Raw genomic sequence first — 24,375 nt, 5'->3', positions numbered from 1 at the left:
ATACGAAGGATTCAAAATGGTTTGAGCTGGTAAGAAGTTAAACGAGAATCTTTGAAAGCCATGATGCTGAATCTGCTGAAGGCCTACTTTACTGGTCAGCAGGTGTCAGTACACAGTAACGCACAGCACAACCCAATGAACTTTTGGGTCACACATGGACACTCTGTAAGAGATGTACACACAGGTGGCTAACACATAGGAGATACAGGCCACTATCAGATGGGAGCAACAAGCAACAAGAACTTTCAGTCTTTCAGCTGAGCCCATTCTGATGATGGTTTTCCGATACTGTTGTATGATGATAGAATTAGCAGGAAAATACGAATAAGAACAATTAAGGCAAAGATTAGTTCTACTGCACTGTTCATTGTGATGTTGGTCAAGACAGACGCACAAGTGAGCAGGATTCGGCCATTTCTCTCGCAGGAAACTACCCAGGTGCTTGTGCAGTCTCTTGTGATCTCAAAGCTAGATTACTGCAACTCGCTACTTGCTGGTCTTCCTCTAAGAGCCATCAAACGTCTACAATGTGTCCAGAATGCAACAGCATGACTGGTCTTCAATCTTCCGAAGTTTACATGTTACTCCGCTGCTGCGCTCCCTTCATTGGCTCCCAGTAGCTGCACACATCAGATTTAAAACCTTGATGCTTGCCTACAAAGCCAAAAATGGACCAGCCCCTTCATACATGAGATCAATGGTCAAAGCCCGATCTGTACCTGGAATACTTTGAACCTCAAGTACGGCTCATTTTGAAATAACATGCTTCAGGAGTCATGGACGACAGACTATTTTCTGTCACTTGCTGTCCGGACAACAGAGCCCCTTGCAGTCTTCAAACGCAGATTGACTGACTAATTTAGTACTTATTGTAAGGTATTGTTTATGTTGTTTAACAAACTCTAGCACTTATTGTTTATTGCATTTATCATTGTTTAAGATAGACTTTATCTATTTTGTACTTCTAGGTATCAGCATTGATCCCTGTATTCTACAGTATTCTAATTAATTGGTATGTTGGACTCTAACCTACTGTACTGTACTAGGATACATTCTATGAGTAAATGACAAAGCACTTGGTAAGTCACTCTAGATAAGCGCGTGAAATGATGAAAATGTAAATGTAAATGCAAATATACAGCTCTGACCTGAACCCTTTTTGGCTTCTTTCAAAATGTGTTTTCCATAATAATTTGGTCTCATATCATCAAAACAAGTGTGTTGAGACAAAACTGAAAGGTCATATGCTTCTCTATTCTATGCATAAAAAAACACAATCAAATGTAATTTTCCTTGACCCTAAATGCACAGCTTAGGGGTTGATCTCTAAAGGCTGCTTCAGTTTTGCACTGGAGCTTCAAAGCCAATGTAGCTAACAACTAATCTAAGATATTGTACATAATTGTTTGAACCATAAGTCAAAACTATCAAATAGTTAACTTTCTGACATGGTGTCAAACCATGTTGAGTTATTATGTAATCTCAAACAGCTTGCTTATGTGGTTTCTGCCCCTGTACATGTATAAACATGGACAAAAGTGACTAACAATCTAGACTTTAGATGGCTTCTGAAGCCTAGTATTGAAAATCAAGAATCTTTTCCATTAATTTACCTAAACCAAGTTTTCATTACTTTAGGTTATCCTACACATTAGTTTATAAGCTGTTTAAAATTTGTGCAGAAGAAAGTAACTTTTCTTGCAAAACCCGTGATGAACTATCTTGCTTCTGAACACACACACACAAACTTCTGAACCAGACATACAAATTACATCCTTTGCCAATGACTCCATCATTTGAATGAGTAAATGTTTTGGCCATATTACATTTATGTTTATTTACAGTTTATTTGGATAATACAGTTTAATAATTTAATTATTATAAGCATACAATTATCAAAACTGCTTATTTTAAAAAGATGCAGTTCAGATTCAAAACGATGCTACACAGGAAACTTTCATTTACATGGAAATGGAGGCTTGCGCTTTAAATGTGAATACCCTAATTATATAATGATAGAAACAGTAACAGACCTTTCACTTTAACCAGTTAAATTATTGAATGTAATCAAACTTATTACTAGGTGAAAATGTATGTATTAAGAGCTTTAACTCTATAGGGAAATGTAGCTGAACAAGCTACTCCTTGCCACTGATAGTAACAAAGCAATTAAATCCTAAGATTCAAGTTCAAACCACAAAGAGGTAAATAAACTTGTGCAATTATCTTTCTTTAAGTACATGAAAAACAACGTAACTAGAGAAACAAAAAACAGTAAACTTTTAATTGGTTCAAGAGATGCTTTTAATTGGAGTGAATAAAAATAACCCCATGCTCTAGAGAGGTCAGATATCCTTTTGTTTTCATATTTGTATTTAAACCCTCAAACAATCTCTGTTTCTTCATTTGTAATGATGAAATCAAATTGAACACTAATTAAGTCCAGACCTTCACAGGTACAATTCATTGCACAATGTCATGTGTGCAATATAGAAAATTGTTTCATATTGGCTTTTCCACTGATTATTATTATTTTTTTTGGTTTGAATTTACTAACATTTTAATAGGTTTAACTTTAATCACTAATTCAAACTGTGGGACTATCTAAAATATTATTGTATTGCATGAAATGTAATTTCTGCTTTTTTCTTCTCTGTTTTTTTTCTAGTTGCTGGATTCAACTAAAATGAACACGACAGACCCAGTAACAGTTTTCATTATTGATGGTTTGAAAGACAGATATATGATTCTATTTTCTATTTTTCTTACAATATATATTCTTATACTCTGTGGAAACAGTATGATCATGTATGTCATAAGAACAGACTGCAGACTGAATTCACCCATGTATTTGTATCTCCATAATTTATCATTCTCTGACATGGTCTACACATCAGTGACTATTCCAAACATGCTGTCAGGATTTCTAGTTGAAGTTAAGACCATTTCTAAAACAGGATGTTTTGTGCAAATGTATTTTTTTCTCTCTATGGGTATAACAGTACGTGCTTTGCTAACAGTTATGGCTTTTGATAGGTACTTAGCTATCTGTCATCCTTTACGCTACATATCAATTATGACTAGGAAGGTTTGCTTTTTGCTCATATTTTTAGCATGGTTCTTTGGATGGATCATACCTGTCCCTTCCCTGATTTTAGCAGTGCCACTACCATTCTGTGGGCCCAACATAGTTAAACATATCTTGTGTGATCACAGCTCACTTGTGCGTCTGGCCTGCACGGACATCACAAGGAACAGTGCAGTAGCACTAATCTTTGCCTTAATTGCCCTTATTGGTACTTTCCTGCTAATTTTGGCATCATATATCAGCATTGGGAAAACCATCATCAGAATGGGCTCAGCTGAACGACTGAAAGCTCTTGGTACTTGTGGCTCCCACCTGATAGTGGTCTGCATCTCTTATGTGTCAGCCTCCTGTGTGTACATCTCTTACCGAGTGACCATGTTTGACTCAGAAGTACGTTTGGTTTTTGCTGTGCTTTACTCTGTACTGACACCCCTGCTGAATCCCTTCATTTACAGCTTAAGGAATAAAGAACTGCAGGATGCATTTAAAAGAGCCTTCAGCAGATGCAACACAGCCTCACACACAAGTAAGTGTGTCAGGAAAGCTGTGCCCTCTATCTCATGATGCAACAGATCAAACAGTAACACATGCACAAATGTCTTCCTTCCACTACCTTGTTAAAGATGTGTTGGACATATTTCTTTTTTTTCTTTTTTTTGCATTTTCCACAGTAATGGAGAATCATGTCAAAATAAGATGGTGATGTAAAATTTGAACTCTTCCTGTTTCTAACACATCAAATTGCATCAGGTCATATATGCTGTAATAAACTGAGTGCTGGCAAGGAAAAGCATTGAGGACAAAAAAGAAACTTATCTTTTCAACAGGAAAAATCAATTTCCTTTCTTCATCTTTAACAATAAAACTAAAAAATATAAGGTAATTGTAAATGTAAGGTTTGAGACTAAAACCAGCACCGACTAAAGTATATATGTACTGAAGTCCTGTGTTCAGATATTACTACAGTCAAGAGTGAAGAGCAACAATAGAAATACTACAATACTTAAGTACATGTAAAATTATTAATTATTTATTATTGGAGACATAGAAGTTAATAATATATTTGTTGTTCTATATTAATCTTTCAACTTTTACTTTGCATGTATACATAACATGTGCATATTGAAAGTGTCAGGAAATAGTGTCATACATTCACATTCATTTTTATACATTTAGATGTCACTGCTTGATAGAAAAACATGTTTTACTGATTCAAATTAGTGGAGGATTGAAGATATTTTAAATATTAGTTTATGTGGTTCTAGCAAATATAACCATATAACCAGTGCAGAAATCAACCATATGCAGAATTAGCAAGATGCATGTTTTTTTTTTTTTGGTTTTTTTTTGAGGCATTTCTGTGGATAGTGGTTATCAATTGGGATATTTTTTTTTCTTATTATTTTCTTGGATTTTCCTCTTCTCTTAATGTGGATTTTAAAAGTAGTTTTACTTTTTATATCTTTACATTTTAGGTCACTGGTATGTTAAATAACATTCTGTAAGATATGTGTGAATGTGTGAATAACTGCTGTCACTTGTATCCCTGAGTTTTGTTACATAAAGATTTTAAGACAGAGCAGCTTAATGGATATATATGCTCATTCATATGGAAGACAGAATGTAGATCGAATGTGCATTTCTTCTCAAAACATACAAATAAAACAGTTTGAAAAAAAATGCTATTTACCATTGTGCAAGACCCTTATTATATAATAATTATATATTTGAATATTTAACTATAAAGAGTTAACTTCAAGATTAATATTTAGGTGAGGTAATTACTGAAAGCATTAAAGAGTTAAATAAAATACTTAACTGTGACCAGGTTGAACATGTATTTTGAGAAAGGCTGATTTATACTTCTGTGTCTGAGTATCAACAAACATGTGCCATGTCTTACGTAGACGTTTGCATAGATGTCATATACGTGAACGTAACGTGAATGTGTGCACTAGGGGGAAGTATCCAAACCAGACTGTTTAAACAAGCATAGAAGAAAAAAGTCTCGCACTCAGAAGTATCCTTGTACAGAATAAATTGAAGTGAGTACAATACTGGAAAAAATAAAGATTAAATTTTTTTATACTTTAATTGAGGATCACATGTGGCAATATGTTGAGCATGGGTCATGTGAATGTGTGCAATGCCATACCTTTTCTTACAGCCGATTTGCAAATTGCTCCATTTTGTTTTCATACTGGTTCAGGTTCAGTACTGTTTCTTGTGACCAGCCACCAACGCTACCAGATATCCAACCAGCATTTACGTGCCACATAGGAAAACGGGCATATAGATCTGCTAAAGAGTTTATAACTTCAAATCAAACCAATCTGATGTGATTAAAGTACACATTCCAGGCTTTAATTTAAGGATATTTACATACATTTTGGTTTCATGGTTTCAACATTTACATACATGTTGAAATTACAACACTTTTTACTCAGAAGCATTTCAAAGCAACAATATGTTTGGAACATTTGACTTCACAGGTGTTTAGAATTACTCAATTGTGTTTTATTGCTTCATTAATGCAGACATAAGATACCCTATCTAAGTTTGCAAACACCTTGCATCTAAGCGTCCAAACACCTTTGGAGTCTGTAGTTCAACATAAGCACAAGAGCTGTGCCAATGAACATCAAAGAAGCTATTATGAGGCTGAAAAACAAGAATAAAACCATTAGAGACATCGATCAAAGTTTGGTATTACCAAAATCAACTGTGTGGAATGCCATTAAGAAGAAAAACCACACTGGTGAGCTCATATTTTGCAACGGGACTGGCAGGTTAAGGAAGACCTCAACTGCTGTTGGCAGAAGATTTTTCACTACAGTAAAGAAAAATTCTCATTTGTCTGTCCAACAGATCAGAAACAGCATTCAGCTAGCAGGTGCCTAATTTTCAGAGACTACTTTCTGCAGTAGACTTCATAAACAGAAAAACAGAAGCTACATTGCAAGATTCAAACCACCAGTTAGCCACAAAAGCAGAATGACATTGTGCAATGAACTGCAAAAAAAGTACTTAAAAGAGCCTGCAGAACTCTTGGAAAAGGTCTTGCAGACAGATGACACCAAGATTAACCTGTATCAGAGTGCTGGGAAGAGCAAAGTGTGGAGACAAAAAGGAACTGCCCATGATCTGAGCATACCACCTCATCTGTGAAATGTGGCGGGGGTGTCATGGCCTGGGCATGTATGGCTGCCACAGGTACTGGTGCATTTAATTTTACTGATGAAGTATCTGCTGAAGGCAGTAGCACAATGCATTCTGAGGTGTATAGGAATTCTGAGGTGTATGTCTGCTGAAGTTCCAGTAAATGCCTCCAAACTCATTGGGTGGCATGTCATCTTACATCAAGATAATTTTTCCAGTCATACTGCTAAAGCAACACAGGTGTTTTTCAAAAGTAAAAAAAAAAAGGAAAGTTCTTGAATGGCCAAACCAATTACCCAATTTAAGTACAATTGAAAATGCATTTCCTATGCTGAAGAGAAAACTTAATGGGAACAAGGGCCCAAAACAAGCAAGAGCTGAAGATGGCTGCAATAGAGGCTTGGCAAAGCATAACCAGAAAAGATACTCAGCACTTAGTGATATCTATGAATCACAGACCTCAAGCAGACATCATATGCAAGGGATATGCAACAAAGTACTTAATATGTACCTTTGTACTAATGTAATTAAGCTTTAATGTACCTATCATTGGTATGTCCTAAACATTATGGTACCCTGAAATGATGGGGACTCTGTGTAAAAAGGGTCGTAATTTAAATGTGGTGACGCTAAAATCTATGCAACTACCCTTAAAGTAAAGTCTGTAATGTGTATGTTAGTTATGGGTAACTGGTTTGGATCAGAGGGTCATATCAACATAAAATTTGTCTTTGTCCCAAACATTATCTATCTATCTTCTGTCAATGTCTTTATAGGTAGATTTTCCAACTTTGCTATTAGTTTGTTTGTTATTTATTATATTATATTCTCCACTATCTTACCTCTCCCAAACATTAGTTAGCAGGATAGGTTCTAACAACATGAAAACACAATAAGCACTTGCACTCTGACATTCACTCTGTTACTTATGTAGAATAATTAGAAGTTGAAATCATTCAGTGTCAAGGGCTTTCTCACAACATATAACAGATGGCAATCTGTTAATAACTATCATTCTGAATGTGCTATTCAAACCACAAAACTATCAATATATTTTGCTGCCCATTTTGTCAGTTTGCAATGACAAACTTGAATAGTCCCCAAAACCAATGTATTATAAATCCCCTGGGCTTCAAACCATGGCAAGACACTTCTCAGCTACCTGGAAGTTAGAAGCTGGTCCAATAAATTTAAGTAGTATAATTATATGAATAATAGAAACAGTAACAAGCCTTTCATTTATTTTAAACCATTTAGAACATATTGGAAATTGGTTAAAATGTACCTGAAGTGCTTTAACCCATAAGAGACCATGGTGACATATGTGTCACAGACAGTTTAAATGTTCTATAAGGTTCCTTATACAGCTTCATCATTCACTTTAACTCATCATGTCCCAATGTTACATATGCTAAACTTCCTGGATGCAGTCATGTGACAATTTGTGAATTTGGGTATTTGTGACCTCATTTTCAAAATAATGGTGTACTTGGTTAGTGCATGAGACAAAACAAGCAAATTTTTAAAAAGCCAGTTTTTGTTTCTAAAGGTATGTTCCAACCCATTTAACAATTCTAATGATTTAATAACATGTCCTAGATTAGAACCTCTTCTGACCCAATTTCTAGAACAAAATGATCAAATACAAGTTATGAAATGGTTCTTGTGACATATATCTTACATCGGGCTTTTAACCTTCAGATAACTACAAAAGATGTCATGTGACCTCTTTGCCACAATAGGAAAAATGCTAATGAGCTGATCAATTATTTTAACCCATTCAGTTCTTTTGAATCAATTTGTTTTTCTGATGTTCAATTCAAATCATATTTAAACAGACTTAAACATAAAAGTAATGTCAAATCAGTTAACTAATAACATAAAATGTGTTATGAAACAATTTTTGCATATCAGTACTGAAATCGCTTCTTAGTTTTAACAGCAATGCTTTACTTGGTAAATAAAACAAAAACAATAATTTTACTATAGTCATAGAACGCTTGCCTCCCGCGAATCACGTGGTTTGGCCAGCCATGTGTAGTGAAAGGATCTGTTTATGGCCACACCTGCACACCTGCACCTTGTTTGTCTATATGTATTTATATGTATTAAAGGTGTGCAGAGTGTTGGTCATTGTGGATGTAACGTCATAAATGTCTTGATGTAATGTTTCCTTTATTGTTGTTAAAAGTACTCGTGTTTATCGTCCGTGTTTAAATGTTAACCGTTTCATGTTCGTGTTAATGTTTGTAATGTTTGTGAGTGCTGTTGTCATTATATGTGTTAATAAATGTACGTCCTGCCCCTCGCTCTGCGGCACTCAGATCACCTCGCGTTACAACTATCTCATGTTGACCCTATTTCAGTATAATTTTGATTATTCATAGTATGAATACCAAGAACCGATACAATGTCCAGGATGCACTCAATATTATCACTGGAGATGACAATGAGTTTGAGGGATGTCAAGATAGCTCAGATGAAGACCCTGAAGACCCTGATTACACTCCTAGTAGCAAAGACATGGAGAGTGATGAGTCAAGTAGCTCTGATGATTCAGAGAGTAGTGAATCTAATGAGTTGGATGATGTACTGCAATCAGACATCAACCACACAACAAAGTACAAGTATCCAAGGAAAAAAAATTTTTTTTTGGAGAAAGAAACCTTTTGAAGCCCCTGAGTGCACATTCAAAAGACAGATAGTCACGCCTCCAGACAAAGTTCATACTCCACTGGAGTACTTTAGAAAGTTCCTAACAGCAGAAATGCTTCAATTACTGATGGAACAAACACATTTGTACAGTGCACAAAAATCAGGATGTCAGAGCAATGTTAACGCCACTGTTAAAGAACTGGAAATACTGATCGGTCTTTACCTGCACATGGGTCTTTGTGAATTGCCAGGAAATCGTGCATACTGGGAAAATGACACAAGGTGTTCCATGGTGGCTGACAACATGTCACGCAACCATTTTCAGACCCTGCTGTCATGTCTACATTTCACTGACAACACTGATTTGTCAAATAGACAAGAGGACAAGTGTTGGAAGATCCGCCCATGGCTTGGTATGTTTCGCAAACAATGCTTAGATATCATCTCAGAGGAGAACACCTCTATTGATGAAAAAATGAAATGGTGTCCTTCAGCAGGACACACATCCCAATAAGGCAGTATGTGAAGGGCAAGCCCCACCCTTGGGGATTGAAAATTTGGGGTCGCTGCACTTCGTCAGGAATCCTTTGTGATTTTATGGTCTATGAAGGTGGCACTGGGAAGAAAACCTTTCTTAGCATGGGAGGTGATGTTGTGGTCAAACTGTGTGAAACACTCCCATGAAATCAAAACTACAAAGTATTTGCTGAAATTTTTTTTCTTCAGCACTACTGGTGCACAGGCTTCTTCAGCAGCAGATCTACTTTGTAGGAACACTCCGGGGCAACCGCATGTCTGGTTGTCAGTTTGAAGATGAGAAGAGTCTTGCCAAGAAAGGTAGAGGAATCTGTTGATTCCAGGGTGGAGAAAGAAGAAGACATTGTCATTGTCAGATGGTATGACAACAAACCTGTTACCCTGATCTCATCCTACTGTGCAATTGAGCCTCAAGACAAAGTGTGATGCTGGAACAAATCAGACAGAGCATTCATGGAGGTTAACAGGCCACACATTGTGAAGGAATACAACACATTCATGGGGGGAATAGACCTCCTTGTTGCTTGCATTTCAAGGTACAAGTATCACATGTGGTCACGAAGGTGATACTGGTACCTGTTCTGGCAAAAAATCATGTTAGGCCTTGTTAATGCATGGTTGTGCTACCACCATGACTGCAGACTACTTGGTGTCCAAAAGCCACTGAAACAAAGGAGCTTTCAAGCAGAGGTTGCCACTAGCTTGATTCTTGTGCATTCACAAAGGGGTCGCCCATCACTTAACGCCACACCTCCACCATTTCCTCCCAAGAGAGTTCGTGTTGGAGTTCCAGATGATGTTCGCACAGACCAAGTTGCACACTGGCCTGTGAAATGTGACAAGCGTGGTTGTTGCAAAGTCTGCAAAGTCAATGCAACCACCACCCTCTGTGAGAAATGTGATATGTGCCTTTGCTTCATCGAGGAAAGGAACTGTTTCAAATTTCACCATTTGGCTTAGGCTAAATTGTCAAAAATACTTACCAAAGATAACTGTGGTTTGAACATGTTGCTGATCATTCAAATATTTTGTTTGCCTTCAGTGTTTATCACCAATTATTTCATTTTGAGTAGTTTGCAGTTTGCACATAGTTTGTACTATGTACATGTGGTTTTAAGTTCACTACATAAGTCTGTTGCTTGCTTTTGTACAGCTGCAACTGTACTGACAGCTTGTTGAGAAGACCTCCATTATGAGGTAGTTTTATTTTGATAGTTTGCACATTTTTGTGTTGTAAAACAAATCTGAAAAATAATATGTTGTTAGTTTTAACCAGCATTGTTGCAAATTTCAAATAAAAAGGAAAATATTTTATTATTAAGCAAAAAACATCTGATTTATTTTCAAATGAGGCATAAATGTACCATAAATGCCCAATGTAACATATATGTGACATTACAAATCTTTGGTATTAGGAAGTAACATTTCAAAAAATAAATCAGAAATGTGTTCCATGTGGTCTATTTGGTCTGTTTTATATTCCTCATAATTTTCCTTTAAGGTGAACTGAGTCTGGGTTCTTATGGGTTAAAACTATGGGGAAATACAAGCTCCTACATGCCACTGACAGTAACAAGGCAATTAAGGTACAAGATTCAAAATCCACACCCAACAGAGACGATTAACCTTGTATCATTATCCTTTAATGAAAAACAATGTAACCAGAGAAACAAAAAACATTAAACTTTTAATTGGTCTGAGAGAGGCTGTTAATTGATGAATGAAAACAAACACTTGCTCTTGACAACCAATTAGGGTAATGGAACCTCCTTGTTTTTATGTGTATATTTATATGCTCATCCATACATTGTTTCTTGATTTCTAAAGATGAAATCCAATTGAGCATGGATTACATGTCTGCATTTTAGAACAAAATTGCAGTTTCTGTGTTATTAGCTATTTCATATCAACTTTTCATATAAAACTTCCCCATTGGTTTAAATGTAGTCACATTTTAATAATTTAACTTTAAATATTAAATTTAACATTTAACTTTAAAAACAATTTAAACTCTTGGACTAAACTAAAATATTGGTCTACTATATTTAGTGTAGAGTAATTTCTTCTCTCAATTTTTTAATACAGTTGCTGATTTCCACTAAAATGAACACAACCAAGGCAGTAACATATTTTATTATTGAAGGTTTGAAGGACAAATATTTTATTCTGTTTTCTGTCTTCCTAATAATATATCTTCTTGTACTGGGGGGAAACAGTATGATTATGTATCTCGTCAGAACAGACTGCAGACTGAATTCACCTATGTACTATTTCCTGGACAATCTGTCCTTCTGTGACATGATCTACACTACAGTGACTATTCCAAACATGCTGTCAGGATTTCTAGTTGAAGTTAAAACCATTTCTAAAACAGGATGCCTTGTACAAATGTATGTTTTTCTTTCCATGAGTGTAACAGGACGTGCTTTGCTAACAGTTATGGCTTTTGATAGGTACTTAGCTATCTGTCATCCTTTACGCTACACATCAGTTATGACTAGGAAGGTTTGTTTTTTGCTCATATTTTTGGCATGGTTCTTTGGATGGATCCTGCCTCTCCCTTCCCTGATTTTAGCAGTGCCACTGCCATTCTGTGGGCCCAACATAGTTAAACATATTTTCTGTGATCACAGCTCACTTGTTAGCCTGGCTTGTACTAACACTACAAATAACAACTTAATTTCACTAATCTTTGCTTTATATGGCCTTATTGGTACTTTCCTGCTAATTCTGGCATCATACATCAGCATTGGGAAAACCATAATCAGAATGGGCTCAGCTGAACAACTGAAAGCTTTTGGTACTTGTGGCTCCCACCTGATAGTGGTCTGTATCTCTTATGTGTCAGCCTCCTGTGTGTACATCTCTTACCGAGTGACCATGTTTGACTCAGAAGTACGTTTGGTTTTTGTTGTGCTTTACTCTGTACTGACTCCCCTGCTGAACCCCTTCATTTACAGCTTAAGGAATAAAGAGCTGCAGGATGCATTTAAAAGGGCCTTCAGCAGATGCAACACAGTCTCACACACAAGTAATTGTGTCAGGAAAGCTGTGCCCTCTATCTCATGATGAAATGGTAACAGATCTGTATAACTTTTACTTTGGTACTCAAATGTTATGCTTCAGCTTGCTTAGAGTTGAGCTAAAGTTTTAAATGTGATAAAATCAAGGGTGGGAGCACAAGAAAAATGCTCCATTACTTTATTATTTTATATATTATTTTATTTATTTATGAGAGACATGGATTCTGCTCTCCATTAATTACATTTTTGTTATACCTTAGAATTTATACTTGTATAACTTGATACTTGTACATAAAGTGCAAAGTGTCAGTAATCTGTCAGACATTGCCAATGATAATAACAGCAAGTGGGTTGTGATTTGAAAATATTGTTCCTAGCAAATCACAATAACAGCAGAGAAACTGGTGCACATAATTTAATTTCTTGGGGACTATGGCCATCTAATGTGGTCTATTCTATATTTTTAATTTCATATTTTAAGTGTTTTTTTTCGCATATGTTAAATAAAAATCTTTGTGGTGTAATTAATATTACAACGTTTACTCTGCCACTGTCTTTTGTCACATTGAAATTTGAAAATCTGGATAGATACCAAAGCCTGATGAATAGAAATCTGCTGGATGAATATCCTGTTAAAAAAAATCATTAATATTTTCATTTATTGTGTCCCTGCTTGTGAATAAACATTCTCATAATTTAGGGACTTTTCCTGCAACCTACCTACAGGCTACCAAAGCTGTTTTTGACTCAGAAATAATTTCAATATACTGTATGTACTTAATATGTTTTTTATGTATATCCTGAGGACTTCTGCAAAACATTTAAAATTTTATAACAGCTGATTCAAATTCAAGGAATTTCAAAGATATTTTGAAACATGTTTGGTCTGTCTTTGTTTGAAGAGACTTCTCTATAAGAGAAGCTTGTATGCTGATTTCCATAGCACTCATTCATTATGTTCACATGGGAGACAAGAATGGACATATTAGTCAGCCAAACAAAGTGAGGCTAGGAACAATAAGAAAAGTAAGAAGAATGCAAAAAATCCAGAAAGTCCTTCCCCTTATGCTTAACATGCTTACTAATGAGTATTTTCAGATATGATTGTGTGTGTGCGTGTTATCAGTGAATATTCTGTTTTACCAAAATAATACTTTTGTCATCTGACCAGTAGATTCACAACCTGGGAGGTGATGTTTCTGTGTTATTGATACATACAATCGTGCTTGTGACCAGTGACTCAGCCTGGTTGGATGTAAATCCTGGCTTTTTGGCATGCCTTATAATAGGCTTCCAAAAATTCCACAATTTTGGATGGCAATTTTCGTTAACTAGCTAGCAAATGACAAATGCCTGTTCAGCAATAAAAAAGCTGATTGAGCATCACTTCTGAATCCTTTCAAGCCAAACCAATGTTTATTCTTGACTTAGGTAGAGCTGTGTCAATCTCCTTTTTAGCTCACTGGTTCTCTAAGTTCTACATTTCTTTTCCTTGACAACTGGATATGCTGTTCCAATCTCTCTCTCTCTCTCTCTCTCTCTCTCTCTCTCTCTCTCTCTCTCTCTCTCTCTCTCTATATATATATATATATATATATATATATATATATATATATATATATATATATATAATGGGGAAAAATAATAGCTAGAAACCAAACATAAGTAGACAAGGGCCTGAGACCATGCACAAAAAGAAAGGAGAACAGAGAGTGATGCTTAAATCTACTTCCTAGTGATGATGGGAAATTAGTGATACAAGTATTAGTAATGAGGAGAAGCAGAGTGCTGAGGATGTACAGGTGTAGAGGCACTCATAACAGAAGGTTCCCCCTCTAAGGGTGGTTGGACAGGAGGCCAGTGAGTGACAGTGGGAGTACGGTCCCAGCTGGTTGGGCCTCCACAGAATGGGATCCAGCAAATCCTTGTCAGGCATCCAGGACCTCTCCTCTAGGTCTTGTTCCAGACTATTGGGTGTTAGAGCTGTCCCTAACATTGCAAGTAGAGCTCTCAAAGCAAGTAGTCAAGTAGTGCTCTCAAAGCATTTGTAGGCCTTGATGGGCCAGGGGTGGTATTTCCAGTGCATTATTCTCCTGCAGGACCCTGTACAACAGGCCTGAGGAGAGATTCATGCAAAGAAGGAGAAAGGAATAGGTGAGCTGGGGGTGAAGGCCTTAAATTACCTGGTTTGTCTACTTAAGGACCTTGACAAGCTCAGTGTATTATGCTCTCTTTTCCTTACACTGATGTCCAAGAGGCAGGTTCTGGGTGGACAATCATACTCTCTGCCCAAGCTGGCATGTGTGCGCCTCCCTACAGTGGTGATCTGCTTGCATTCCATTCAGATGGATGGTCCTCTCTAGCTAGAAATGTATGGATGTTCACACCTCCTTATTGCTGTTGAGGTATTTGTTGAATTCTGAAACGTCATGCTTCTTGGGTGACCAAGGAGGCAGCCGGAAGCTGAGGTAGCACTGGAAGGGCGTCAGTAGGGCATCAGTCTGGAGGAGGTGGCTGGATGAGCATGTAAGAGAAATCAGACAAAAGGTTTTAGAGTAAAGATCGATCACTACTAGAATGGTAGTATCACCTTCAGTTAGTCACAAAGTCCACAGTGAGGTGTGACCTAGGGTGCTGAGGGACAAGCAGAGGCTAGAGCATCCCTGTAGGCAGCTGATGGGGTCTTTTGGACCAGAGGCACATCACATAACATTGCACATCAGCAAAGAGGCCAACAGTAGCAGCTGGCTAGAAACGGTGTGATTTAAAATGAAACCATTTGAGGAAAGTTCAGAAACATCTTAGATAGAAGTCTGAAGAAGGTCAAAAGACAAAGAGACAGTAGGATTCTCAAGCAGTTTAGGTGTGGGAGTCCCAAGATTACATACCATAAGATCATCAGTAAACCAAGAACAGAACCCGCAACATTTTTTTTAAACCAGTGAAGTAAAGAAAATCTGGTTTAATAATACATTGTCATATGTCTTGCTCCTTCTCTCTCTTATGGTGTTCCTCCTCATCTGTTTGTTTGTTTATTATTTTTAGCCATGTCCTTCTGTTTTTTCACTGTGCTCCTGCTACTGGACCTCACTCCCAGGCAAAAGATTACTTGCTCACCTGTCTCCAGTCATGCACATTAGCATCTAGATGTGGATAATTGTTGTGTCTTTGCCTGCATCTGCAGTATTTATGTTTTCATTAAATGTCTTTATTTTGGATTCTATGCTTATTTATTGCCTGTTTCTGCCACATGCCACACAGTGTTACAAAAGGCATCTAAATGGATGAATAAAAACAAGCTATATGCTGTTTTTCAAAACATTACATGGACTTAATTATATAAACTTTGCTCCCTGTCCTATCACAGCTGCCATAAGGTTAATTAGACCATGCCTTAAAACAAAAGATTATGGTATTATTGTTTCTGTAGGAATGTTCAACTCTAGCACTCATTATACATATGAACAGAGCATATCCTTCCAGCTGCTTCTTTTGTTGATCACAGTTTTACTCAAGCTGTAGATAAGAGGCATCACCTTGAAGTCTATCGTAAATGATTTTGCTGAGGGCAAGCCACATCGTATGAACTGCACAAGAGTGACTGCATGCCTTAAGAGCATTGACTTATTTGAGTCATACAAATAGCAAGTAAATAAGAAAAGACATATTTTTTATTTATTATATATACCTTATATGTCCTAATTACACCACTGACTTAAGTAATCAGCAAAATATTTGTGAAGTATACATTCTAAAAAGAGATAAATATATATTTACATTCAAAATAGATATACTCATAAAATACTCTAAGATTAGTGCTTTCTAATAAAAATGAATGGTCTATTTTAAGGTCAATAAGGTAATTTTGGATTAAAAAAAATATGATAAATAAAATTAAATTAAATAGGTTCATCCCTAAGCAGATGATGGGTGAGTAGTTGGTCAGTAGGACAAATAATAATTATAGTCACATGTATTTTAGAACTGTTTTTGAGGTTATATAACCATGTCAATATTAACCCACATAAATTAATGATGTAACTGACTGTATACCCAATATGAAGCTTAAAAAACAATAGTTTGGGAAACAGTTGTCAGGAAATAAAGTTAAACAAGGTACTCCCTGCCATTGTAACAAAGCAATTAAGATCCTGCATTCAAATCCAGGAGGGGTGATAAAGCTTGTGTAGTTATCCTTTAAGTACATGAAGTCAGAATTGACTCAAAATTGCATTCACCCATGTACTTTTTTTTGAGAATATGTCCTTCTTTGATATGGTATTTACAAGAGTGACTATTCCAAAAATAATTTAAGCTGGAGTTAAGAGTTTCTTCTTTTGAATGCTTTGTGCAAAGGTACATACTCTCTATGGCTGTAACAGGATGTACTTTACTTAGAGTGATGGGTATCAACAGGAACCTAGCTATTTGTCTTCCATTATATTACGAATCAATTATGACCAGGAGGGTTTGTTTTTTTCTCAAAGTTTTAGACTGGGTCTGTGGATGGGCCATTCCTCTTCCTGCCCTGTTTTAGCAGTGCCACTGCCCTTCTGTGGGCCAAAGTTAAACATATCCTGGGTGATCATTTACATTTACATTTTACATTTACAGCATTTAGCAGGCGCTCTTATCCAGAGTAACTTACAAAAGTGCTTTGTCATTTACTCATAGGATACATACTAGCCAGTATGTAGGTTAGAGTCCAGTTTACAAATTATCTAGAATACTGTAGAAATTAAGGACAGCAAGTGGGAGTTTATTCCACCATCTTGGAGCCAAGACAGAAAATAGTCTCGATGCTTGTCTTTCATGAGACCTGAAGCATAGTATTTCTTGGCCATTGATCTCATGTATGAAGGGACTGGTCCATTTTTGGCTTTGTAGGCAAGCAACAAGGTTTTAAATCTGATGCGTGCAGCTACTGGAAGCCAATGAAGGGAGTGCAGCAGTGGAGTAACGAACTTCACAAGATAGAAGACCAGTCGTGCTGCTGCATTTTGGACAAGTTGCAGAGGTTTGATGGCTCTTAGAGGAAGACCAGCAAGTAGCGAGTTGCAATAGTCTAGCTTTGAGATCACTAGAGACTGCACAAACACCTGGGTAGCTTCCTGCGAGAGAAAGGGCTGAATCCTGCTCACTTGTGCATCTGTCTTGACCAACATCACAAGGAACAGTGTAGTAGCACTAATCTTTGCCTTAATTGTCCTTATTCGTATTTTCCTGCTAATTCTATCATCATACAACAGTATCGGAAAACCATCATCAGAATGGGTTCAGCTGAAAGACTGAAAGTTTTTGTTGCTTGTTGCTCCCATCCGATAGTGGTCTGTATCTCCTATGTGTTAGCCACCTGTGTGTACATCTCATACAGAGTGTCCATGTGTGACCCAGAAGTTCATTGGGTTGTGCTGTGCATTACTGTGTACTGACACCTGCTGACCAGTAAAGTAGGCCTTCAGCAGGTGCAGCATCACGGCTTTCAAAGATTCTCGTCTTACTTCTTACCAGCTCAAACCATTTTGACCTTCCCATCCTAATAGCACATTTGGTTGGAGCAGTCTGTTACTACTTATATATAGAAATTCACTTTATATGTGATAGCACTGTTTTGCTCACAAATATACCACAGACTACACCACCACAACAATTCAGTTTGAAGTAATAAATTGAATTTCCCAGAGTAATGCCTTGACTCCTCTTAGTAAGTCATCCTTTGGTAATATTTCAAACTTGAGGCTGACTAGTCCTGTCAGTCAAATTACTGGACATTAATTTTGTCCTATTCAGTCAAATTACTAGACTTGTATCACTCATGTGGACATGAAAGTCAGAGGCCAAGACTATCATTAAAGCCTTTCTTATTGAAGGATTTAACTGAATCAATCAAATTCAGTTCATTCAACTACAACAGTGTCATGTCTACAAGCAACCCTAATCCCCAGGATTGACAGTCAATCATCATCATGATCAGCCTCCTATTAACTAAGCATACTAACTAAGCATCTTCCCTTAATAAATTTACTATATCAGCACTGGTTTTCCTCTCACTATTTGTGAAGGACTATTGTTTGCCTTGTGCCTACGTACCAAGTGGGTTTCCTTGTAGCCCTCTTTTTTGACCTATTTCTTCTTTGAGTGTTGGATTACATTTTTGTACTTCGACTTTACTGATTTTGATCCTAGCCTTTCTGATTTTCACCTTCAGATTGTGTAGTAACCCTTGTAACCCTCTTGATTAAATTACTGCCTTGCATTTTTCCAGACCATGACAATCTATGATGTACATGGTACACATGAGATTAAAAATAATTTAAGTTTATTAATTTTGTTTTTGACTTTACATCCTTTCTCATTTTTTCTCATGTTTTTATAATTTGATGCATGGCTATTTTTCTGTGATGGGCTTGTTAATGAAACTACTTTAAATACAATAGTACTCCACTAAGAGTAAAAGCAAGTCTCAAAATATGTTAAAATTAATCTACAATAATGGGTAAGGCATTGATTTTAGTCATTTCATCTATGCATGTATCTATGACATTTCTCAGCTCTGTTTTTTGCATCCTGCAGTTCTTTATTGTTTAAGGTACTGTTATGCTTGTACCTGTGATTCAGGAGGATCACCACCAGAGGTCATCATCCCCAAAGTTCTGTCTCTCCGAAACATTCTCACCTGCAAGTCAACACCTCATTACTATCCATTAAAAAAGACTATCACTGATACAACCAATCTTAGTTACAAGAGCAACAACAATTTAGTTAGAAGGGCCTCTTGAAAGAGTTGGTGTTAGTTGTATAGCTGAGAATGTCCCTCGAAAATAAATAAAATACTGACATTTTAGGTAGGTAGATATCTGTGGACTGGTGACGAATAGCCAAAGACTCATCTATGGAAATGGTCTGTGTTATGCCTTTATTTTATGACCCATGGGAAGGTCATAAATAATTCTGATAGTCAAATTTTGGTATGTTTAATCTCAGTTTTGCCATGTTATTATGTTATAAACATAAATTATGTTTCTACTCTTCCTTGTCTGTATTATCTCCTTAATCTCACAAGGAAAACTTAGGACTATTTATACTGAATTTGTTTACAGTGCTCATGTAAGTATCCAGAACTGTTATTCTGTTCATGTTTAAAGTCTTGTATTCAGTGACATTATAGACAATTTCAGTATAAACAGTTCTAAGATCTCCTCATGAGCTTAAGAAGAGAATACAGACAAGGATGACAGAATTTTTTAACTTAATAAAAGGAAATATTAAATATGAAATGCTTAAAAATAAAAATAATTAATTGTAAACAAATCTATATAATTGTAAATAATAAAATAATATGCATTGCAAGAACTTTTAATTAATTACAATTATAATTACTATTTAATTCTAATTAATTCTAATTATAGCTTCAGAATTATTAATCATTTTTACTGGCTCTTTGGCATGTAAATGAATCAATAGGACACTGATAAAAGAAAGAAAAGTAAGACAAATAAATGATAATGATGGGCTTAAAGGATTAACATATTAACAGTTAAATGTTCAAATTACCCCAATACACAATAAAAATAAAAACTGCAAACCCACCTAATTTCTCAAAACACTTCATGAGGAAGGAGTGAATAAAGAAAAAAAACACAATGACACACCTTGAAATGGCTGATAATTCCTTTCAAAACCTCAGCGGTCAAGGATTACTTTTTAAACCTCAACAGTTGACCTATGTATGTGATTTTACAAGGGGAAACAGGATGTGTGTGTAAGAAGGTCAGAAGGGTGAAAGGAAAAGTTGGTTGGGAACAGTTGGTCCAACTGCTTCTGGTGATCATGAGCACTGCATGAGAACAGATTAGAGAGTGCTAAAATCACAAGAATAGAGACAGTGGGCAGTCCATGTCTAAAGAACATGATATTCTTCATACTAGACTAACATAATTGATTTTATTCTAAGGAGAAGAATTTGATTCTTACACTAAATATTATGAATTAAACAATATAAATTACACTGTAACAACTTTCAACATATCAATGCTAAGAAACGACTTAGGATTCTGTTTAGAGTCCTGTGTGCCCAACAGAGAATAGCAGCCTATTGAACCTTTCCAGCTGTAGGTTGCCTTGAGGGTGATATGGTTTTTGCTGCACTTGCATATCTCCAACATCAGCAGGAAGTGACGGATCAGTTTGGACTCAAAGTCATGCTCCTAATCAGAGTGTATCCACGTAAGGAGCCCATAATGTACAAAATATTTCTCCATCAAAACCTTGGCATATTGTGAAACTGTGATGGTTGACCTTATACTGTGTGTAATTAAAATTGGCCTCTCAGAGTGAAGTGCCTTTAAAACTGACACCAGCAATATCCAAATTTTACTACACACACTTCCACTTTTATTATTATTATTATTATTATTATTATTATTATTATTATTAGTTGCATTTATATAGTGCCTTTCTCAAACTCAAGGTCGCTTTTACAAATATCTTTATTTATTTATTTATTTATTTATTTTTAGCAGACTTCCACAACCTGGCTTCAACCATCATAATCTGGTTTGATGCTTGATCTCCTCAGGCCATGGGGAAAATCTAATCATCTGAGATCACGAGATCCATCCATGAATGGTATAAGTTCAAGATATGGACAAGTGCACACAAAATCTCTGCCATTCCTACCAGTATGGTCATCATTTATTTTAAAGACAAACAGAGAAAATGACTCTGTGCACTCTTTAAAATCAGCAGCTTTGTCCTTTGTTCAGTAGCTTTTTGAACAGGAACCTTGATTCGTAATGCACATTTTATGAGCTTTTATGACTGTTTTACCCACCTTGTTTTTATTCCAGCACACTGTAGCATTCTGTACTTCTTTGTACATATACAAATGTCATTTTCCAACATGCACACACTGCTACAGGCAGTCCATGCTGACTGCTGTATCAGTTAAAAACATATTCCTGCACTATTCACACATAATAGGAAATATTGTTGTAAAGAACTGTATGTTGAACTATTGACATTAATTGTGCTATATTTTGTCTGACTCTTTATCCTTTTTCTGTAAATATATCATACAGTTGTCTGTATTTATTGGTTTGATTTCTAATTTTATATTCTGCGTTATATTTTCTAAGTACAAGTTTCACCAAGACAAATTTCTCTTAAGTGTTATTGTACATAACCAACAAAGTATTTCTGCTTTGAGTATTATGATAGCACATTTATTAACAATGAAAGAAACTATTTAATGTTTACAGGCTACAGAGCTACTTTCTTAATTTATATTCTGCTTGTAAGCACTACTTTGACCAAGACAAATTTCCCTTAAGTCTGATTGAAATATTGAAATGGTGCATTTATTAAAAACAAACAAACAAAGAAAACCACCTAATGTTTACAGGCTACAGAGGTGTATGTTCATAGTATGTTTAAATGATGTCATGCAATTACAAAAAATATGCAAAATTAATTTCCATAAATGTATATATTTTAAATATACATTTTATAAAACATTCAATTTAAGACTTAATGAATTAGCTAACCACATGATAATGAACAGATTTAAACTGTTAAACAGATTTAAATTTTAACATACAGTTTACTATTATAAGAGCATGGTATGGCATATACAGAACAGTTACATTTACTTTGACATTGTACATTTTTATCAAAATCTGATTAGAAATATTTTTTTTTATGATAAATGATGGTTTCATCAAGATTTATACTTCACTGTTTATGTTCATATACATAAGCTCTTATTGTTTTATTAAACTTTTACGTGTGACCAGGCCATACATATATTTATGTACATTTATATAATTAAAAAATAATACTCCATCTCATTTTGTGACAAGATAAAAGATAAAATTTTAAATATTAAAACAAAAATCAATATTAAAGATAATGCTAGCCAAAGGCATCCAGCAGTATTCTGACAAATGAAATAGAGTATGTATTTTGTAAATATTAAAGAAATGACCAAGGATATTGTTTTTTTCTTTGTTTGATTAACATTTTGTCCCCGGTAGCTATGTATTGTGTTCTTCATGGTCTTTACCTGTAATAATAATATAATAATAATATTTAATAATCTTGCCACAAATGCCAAACTAATGACACCAAATACAAAATACAGTTGTCAACACAATCTCTTTTAAAGTAATTTAAAAATTAACTGTCCTCTGAAATGCATCCTGCTTCTCTGGACACATCATAGGTGATGTTTTCTGGAGTCACAGGATATTTCAGGTATTTCATCAATCAGACACCCTACCTCACATGATCTAGGCAGGGCTGATCAAGCATGTCTGGCATGTCTAAACCCCTGCAAGATGTCAACAATTTGAAAACTTGGCAACCAGTTTAACAAAGTATAATCATTCTGAAATCACTTTCCTTTTCTGTAGTATCTGCTCAAAACACTGCCTGATTTCTTTGGTTTGAAATCCATATATAATAGGGTTAAGACTGGTGGGAATAACATAGAACAAGACACTAGCCAGTTTTTCATGTTCCAAATATTGTGGGAATCGATGCAGAATAATTACGGTTAATCCACATCCAAGGACAATTAGGTACACGATCAAATGTGCACTGCATGTTTTCATAGCCTTGCTCTTCAGTGCACTGTTTCTATTTTTTATGCAGACAATTGCAATTTTTAGGTAAGTGAAACTGATGCATGATATCGAGATGATCCAGAACAAAGAAGAGGATGATAATCCAATGACCTGATTAATTAATAGATTCTCACAAGAAAGTTTAAACAGAGAAGGATTATCACAGTATGGATTTGAAATAGTTGAACTACAGTGTGACAGCTTAATAGTAAGAGCCAATATAGCACCAACTGGGACAATTGCTACTGTCCAAGCTAATGCAGATAGTTTAACAACCATTTTGTTGGTCATTATTGTGTTGTATTGTAGAGGGTTGCATATGGCCACATACCTGTCAAAAGCCATGATCATCAGTATAGTGTGTGCTGTTGTACTAAATGCGTGAACACCATATGCCTGAATTACACATGCAACATAGCTGATATATCTCTCAGAATCATCTTTAAAGATGTCTTTGAGCAAACCAGGCATAACAGTAGAAGCACCAAGTACATCATTAAGGGGAAGGTTAAGAAAGAGAAGGTACATTGGTTTGTGAAGAGCTTTCTCCATTGATATCAGGACCATAAGTCCAAGATTGGATATCATAATGAAAAGATAGACTAAGAAAAGAAGAATAAACACTGGATAAGCAGACTGATGTGTGACCCTCAATCCTTTGATTATAAGAATTTGATTTCTGTATGTTCCGTTTTCCATCACCTCGCCTGCAATGCTGTGGAAGTAAAGAAAATGATCACATTAATAGTCTGAATTTGTTCATTTTTGAAAACAAGATGTGTATGATTAATAATCAGCTTTAAACACACAGTCTATCCACATAGACAATTAAAATACACAGACAGGGCTTCATTTTCGTAAAAAAAACAAAAACAAAACATTTATATAAAACATTAAAATGTGTCTTTATGTTTAATATTGTTCAAAAATGCTTCTTTCTTTTAATATTATTTGAAAATAATATTTAAAAGTTTAAACAGACATTTATATTGCCCTAATAAGAAATTAAGTTAATTTGCCATGACAAATTTGTAAATATATTTTAAACAAATGAAAGTATACTTGTAACATACCATTGAAACAGTGTGCAGGATTAAGCTTTCTGCAGCTCACCAATGACCATGTATCACCAGTGAGGTGGTCTGTGCCAAATTTGTTATAACATCTTCTGTACTATGATGGTCTGATATGAGCACATATGGGTACAAAAGCAATTTATTAACAGTGTCCTTTACACCTGAAAATGTCCTTAGGGAATTAATAAAAAACAAGTCTAAAATCAGTGGTA

At 35.6% G+C, this 24,375-nt stretch overlaps 3 protein-coding genes across 3 annotated transcripts; 2 read left to right on the top strand and 1 right to left on the bottom strand.

Moving 5' to 3' along the window:
• The first annotated feature begins 2,686 nt into the window (after positions 1 to 2,686).
• Positions 2,687 to 3,652, top strand: or6at1 (odorant receptor, family 6, subfamily AT, member 1). The gene has a single exon (XM_027017966.2). The coding sequence runs from the start codon at positions 2,687 to 2,689 to the stop codon at positions 3,650 to 3,652; it is 966 nt and encodes a 321-aa protein (XP_026873767.1).
• A 7,890-nt stretch (positions 3,653 to 11,542) lies between these two features.
• LOC113582270 (olfactory receptor 6N1-like) lies at positions 11,543 to 12,508 on the top strand. Its single transcript, XM_027017954.2, has one exon. The coding sequence runs from the start codon at positions 11,543 to 11,545 to the stop codon at positions 12,506 to 12,508; it is 966 nt and encodes a 321-aa protein (XP_026873755.2).
• Positions 12,509 to 21,830: 9,322 nt separating this feature from the next.
• LOC113582848 (olfactory receptor 4E1-like) lies at positions 21,831 to 24,257 on the bottom strand. Its single transcript, XM_027018865.2, has 2 exons — positions 24,161 to 24,257; positions 21,831 to 23,802 (listed from the first exon to the last, which is right to left on the bottom strand). The coding sequence occupies exon 2, from the start codon at positions 23,784 to 23,786 to the stop codon at positions 22,845 to 22,847; it is 942 nt and encodes a 313-aa protein (XP_026874666.2). The 5' UTR covers positions 23,787 to 23,802; positions 24,161 to 24,257; the 3' UTR covers positions 21,831 to 22,844.
• Positions 24,258 to 24,375: the final 118 nt, after the last annotated feature.

This window comes from Electrophorus electricus, chromosome 8 (assembly GCF_041902795.1).
Source record: "Electrophorus electricus isolate QZ-2024a chromosome 8, ASM4190279v1, whole genome shotgun sequence".
Lineage (NCBI taxonomy): Eukaryota > Metazoa > Chordata > Actinopteri > Gymnotiformes > Gymnotidae > Electrophorus > Electrophorus electricus.
Note: the sequence above shows the minus strand (reverse complement) of the source record. Positions and strands in the feature narration are given on the sequence as shown.

What these genes read in the sequence shown, in the direction of transcription:
- or6at1 (XM_027017966.2), top strand. Translation starts at nt 2,687, where the DNA reads ATGAACACGACAGACCCAGTAACAGTTTTCATTATTGATGGTTTGAAA.
- LOC113582270 (XM_027017954.2), top strand. Translation starts at nt 11,543, where the DNA reads ATGAACACAACCAAGGCAGTAACATATTTTATTATTGAAGGTTTGAAG.
- LOC113582848 (XM_027018865.2), bottom strand. Translation starts at nt 23,786, where the DNA reads ATGGAAAACGGAACATACAGAAATCAAATTCTTATAATCAAAGGATTG.